Source organism: Sitodiplosis mosellana, unplaced genomic scaffold, assembly GCF_009176505.1.
Source record: "Sitodiplosis mosellana isolate CC-2019 unplaced genomic scaffold, AAFC_SMos_1.0 Smas_scaffold_7130, whole genome shotgun sequence".
Taxonomy (NCBI): domain Eukaryota; kingdom Metazoa; phylum Arthropoda; class Insecta; order Diptera; family Cecidomyiidae; genus Sitodiplosis; species Sitodiplosis mosellana.
Window position 1 is genome coordinate 1 of NW_022602242.1, and position 5,180 is coordinate 5,180.

A 5,180-nucleotide genomic window follows, 5' to 3' on the forward strand; every position below is an offset into this window, starting at 1 on the left:
TTTAGATCTCAGAATTTCGATCCGAATACAAAGTCCGAATACAAACATTTTTGGTAGCAAAGCGAAGTTATCGCATAGTTTTTTTTTCCTTTCGTAAATTAATATTCCACATAATTTTCGTGAACAATGAGCGATAGTGAAACAGAACAGTTAAGCGTCACCGAAATGTTAGCCGTGCAAGCCGACGCGTTAGCAAAAATGAAACGGAACATTACGAATTTCACCAATGAACCGGCATTCAGCAAAGGTCGTCTCGATCGTTTGAACACTCGCATAAAAACCTACAAAGCTGGTTACGACGATTTTATGTATCATCATCGACGATTGATAATGGCAGCCAACGCCAGTGACAAAAAGAAAGAATATTTCACAGCAAATCATATCGACGAATTTGAGAACGCATATTACGATGCTGTGGCAGCTGTACAGGAGCAAATCACAAAGGTGACCGCAACGACCGCACAATCGGTTAACGACAGTGCACAAAATGCTTCGTTTTCGTTAGACCATTCAACACATTCAAACGGTGAATCCGATGTACGTTTACCAACGTTGGAATTGCCTACATTCTCCGGTGACGAACTCAAAATCGAACAACAGTTCGCGGAAATTGAATGCGAATCATTTTTCATCGTCGAAATCATCTCAATCAGTCAACAGTGGGAATCCAATCGTTTGCAAAGTTTGCTCGGAGGCACATCCAGTGCGTTTGTGTGGAAAATTTATAGCAATGACGAGTAAGGACCGAGAATTCAGAGAAAAATCAACACGGAATTGCCGGGAATGCGGTGCTCGACACCACACACTCACACATCAACACAACAATTCATCGAATTCAACGAGTAATGCGACTCAATCATCATCATCCGAGGCTAATACAGCCGCACCCAAATTTTCGAATACAATTTCAGGTAACACAGTTATGCGTTCCAATCACAACCGAACATTAAACATGCATTCATTTCGTCAGGTATTGTTGGCCACGGCAATCGTTAAAGTGAGAGCTAAAACCGGTGAATTCATACCATTGCGTGCTCTACTGGACCAAGGTGGTGACGGTTGTTCAATCACTGACGCAGCAACACAGATGCTGAAACTGACCCCATTCAATCAGCGTGTCGAAGTTAAACCGATGGGTGGTGGTCCGCCGATTTATGCCAACAAGGTGATCGAATTGTGCATTCAATCCGTTTACAACGACAAATTCGTAGCCACGGCTCCAGCGGTTGTCATGAAAACATTGACCGATATGATGCCAACGAATTACGTGAAGGTCGACAAATGGCCACACATTGACGGTCTTCAATTGGCCGACCCCGAATTTTTGAAGACAGCCAAAATCGATGTAATTCTCGGAGGCGATTTGTATTGGGCCGTAATGTTGGAGGGTTTACGAAAGGGCCCGTATGGAACACCAATGGCTCAACAAACCGAACTCGGTTGGATTTTATCCGGTCCGGTGGCTATTCACACTCAATTGCCAAGCACAATTAATCAGCATCACTATTCCGTTTGCTTGAACGAAACGATTCAAAAGTTCTTCGAACTTGAATCAGTGCCTGACGTCCAAATGAAATCAAATGATGATCAATACTGCGAAGAATTCTTCAACGATACAATTGCACGCAACGACGACGGTCGTCTGCAAATGAGACTCCCATTCCGAACACCGCACGATCCGAATGCTGTATTGGGAAAATCCAAATTCTTGGCACTTCAACAGTTTTTGCGCTTGGAGCGACGCTTCAAATCCGATGCCAAGTATAAGGAAGAATACACAAAGGGAATGGAGGACTATATCGCGCAAAATCACATGCAACTTGCTACGAATACTGAAAACGATTGCATCCGCTACTCACTCGAGGGTGAACTCTACTGCCAGTCGTACTACATACCGCATCACTCCGTGACCAAAGAATCGAGTACGACCACTAAACTTCGAATCGTTTTCAACGCCTCACAAAAAACAACGAATGGTAAATCGCTTAATGACATTTTATACCCAGGTCCTGTAATGCTCGCCGATTTACTCAGCATTCTACTCAATTGGCGTTGCCATCGCATCGCATACTGTGCCGATATTCAACAAATGTATCGACAGATTCATATCCACCCCGACGACATCACTTACCAACGTTTGTTCTGGAGAAGTGACTTCAGCGAAGAAATCAAAGAATACTGTATGAATCGACTCACATTTGGCACAAATTTCGCTCCGTCATTCGCTATCATGGGAATTAAGCATTTAGCGAAGGAAGAAGAGACCAAATTTCCGAATGGAGCTGCAATCATTCGAGCTGATACCTACATGGACGACACAATGTCGGGTAATTCAACGATTGAGCTTGCTCTCAGAGATCAACGCGAAACAATTGATATTCTCAACTCCGCTGGTCTGAATTTACGAAAATGGGCAAGTAACGCAAAGGAGCTACTCGAAGCTGTACCCGAAACTCACCGTGAAGTAAATGTGTCACTTGATCGGGATGAATCCATCAAAGCATTGGGCACATTTTGGGATACAGCGGCCGACACATTCAGTTTTCGAGTAAACATCAACGAAACAGCAGACTTGTTCACAAAACGTGCGATTATGTCAACAATTTGCAAGCTCTTCGATCCATTGGGCTTGGTTTCGCCGGTAATTGCACGCGCAAAAATCATCATGAAGAGAGTTTGGAAATCGTCGGTTGATTGGAACGAGAGGGTCGATGATACAATCGCGACCGATTGGCGTAAGTACCTTCTTGAGTTACAATCATTGCATTCAATCAAACCAAACCGATGGATTTCGTTTCTGCCTAATCACATTTCTATACAATTGCATGGTTTTTGCGACGCATCGACACACGCATTTGGCGCGGGAATTTATCTACGAACCGTTGATATTGACAACAACATCACCACCCGCTTGGTCATCTCCAAATCACGAGTTGCACCGATGACACCAACCACTATTCCAAGGCTGGAACTCTGCGGAGCCGTGGTATTGGCCGATCTTATGAAATTTGTCATCAATGCAATGCGTCACATGCAAATTGCACCGGGCGATGTAAGGCTATGGACTGATTCACAAACCGCCTTACAGTGGATTCGCAGTGATCCGAATCGATGGCAAATATTCGTCGCTAATCGCGTTGTTGCGATCCAACATTCATCGAAAATCGAACAGTGGTATCACGTACGTACCCACGATAATCCCGCCGATTTGATTTCGCGTGGAGCATCACCTGACGACTTACTCACAGCTGATCTGTGGTGGTTTGGACCAGACTGGCTACGGAAGCCTGAGTCTGAGTGGCCGGAGTCGGAGCTTCGGATTGAGTTGGAACCGCTCGAAGAGAAAAAATCATATCACGTCAACGCACACATTCATTCAACGGCTGATTTTTTGAATCGGTTTTCTATGTTACGAAAATTGATTCGTACAACGTCATGGTTTCATCGATTGTTTGCCATTCTACTCAAACAAACCACAAATTATGAACGAACACTCACCGCCGCCGAACTGCATTCATCGACAATGTTTTGGGTTCGTGCTGTGCAAGCACAGGAGTTTGCACGTGAAATTGAAGCAATACGCAATTCGGATGATTCGCATTGTGTTACACGTCTCAAGGATTTACATCCATTCATCGATTCAGAGGGAATTCTACGTGTTGGAGGGAGATTAAAAAATTCCGAACTGAGTTTCAACGAGAAACACCCGATCATTTTACCCAGTAAACATCACTTTACGAAATTAATCGTCGAATCAGCGCACTATCGAACTATGCACGGTGGCACACAACTCACAATGGCCTACGTTCGCAAGACTTACTGGATTTTACATGCACGCAGAACTATTTCATCGAGCATTCATCGTTGTGTCGCGTGTCATCGTCAACGAGCAAAGTTCACGGAACAACTGATGGCCGACTTACCAGCAGCGCGTGTACGAATTTCCCGACCATTTTCACAAGTCGGTGTCGATTTCTGTGGACCGTTTCTCACACGCGCATCGAAAGGTCGTGGCATCAAGACCAACAAAAGCTACGTCGCTGTATTTGTGTGTTTGTGTGTGAAAGCGATCCACCTCGAATTGGTTAGCGACCTGTCATCGGAAGCTTTTTTGGCCGCCTATCGTCGCTTTATCTCACGTCGTGGTCTGCCGAAATGCATGCATTCTGATTGTGGCACTAATTTCGTTGGTGCCGATGGATTGATCAGGGAGAAACAGAGTGAATACGATGATTTCATCACCGAGATAACTATCACAGCGCTAGCTAATGAAGGCATTGAATGGAAATTCAACCCACCAGCGTCTCCACACTTCGGCGGCCTGTTCGAAGCTGGAGTAAAATCGACAAAATTTCACCTAAAACGTGTATTGGGTGAAGCCAGCTTAACGTTCGAGGAGTTTTATACCGTACTTACACAGATCGAGGCTTGTTTAAACTCTCGGCCGTTGATTCCACAGTCAAATGATCCGAACGATTTTTCGATCATCACGCCTGGACGTTTCTTGACTGGTGACAGCCTACTTGCATTGCCAGAAGTATCGATTGCTGACGAAAATGTGGCCATCGGAAATCGCTATCGTTACATGCGCAAATTGAGAGATGAATTTTGGGCTCAATGGAGCTCTGAATACTTGAACCGCTTGCAACAACGACCGAAGTGGTGCAGAGTAACACGTAACATCGCAGTCAACGATATGGTTCTGCTTCGCGACGAACGATTACCACCGACAAAGTGGGCCCTGGCCAGAGTTTTGGCCACACATCCCGGCTCAGACGGCTTAGTACGTGTGGTTACCATCAAAACCAGCACTGGTGAATTTAAACGTCCGGTGGCAAAACTCAGTTTGTTGCCAATTCATGAAGATAACTAAATTTAATTGCCTTGTGATCTCACCCATTATCATTTTTTGAATATTAATCATTATCATTTCTTTTTATTTCATTCGCAGTACGCATGTGTCTCTCAATCGGATCTTACCCATAGTTGCAGCTCAAGCCGAGCAGTGGCGGCTCATAACCACTTACCCTGGGGCGGAGTAAATGCCGTTTAGGATGCGATTTAGAGACGGATGCGACTCGCGTGTTTTTTCTAAGTTTATTTTTTTATGGTGATGAATAACGGGCCCCGGAATGTTCGAAACCAAACGTTTCAAATGGAATTGGATTGACATATATTTA

At 44.6% G+C, this 5,180-nt stretch overlaps 1 protein-coding gene across 1 annotated transcript; it reads left to right on the top strand.

Moving 5' to 3' along the window:
• The first annotated feature begins 952 nt into the window (after positions 1-952).
• On the top strand, positions 953-4,873 carry LOC129580157 (uncharacterized). The gene has a single exon (XM_055470362.1). It carries the CDS (start codon positions 953-955, stop codon positions 4,871-4,873), a length of 3,921 nt encoding a protein of 1,306 aa, XP_055326337.1.
• The last annotated feature ends 307 nt before the right edge of the window (positions 4,874-5,180 follow it).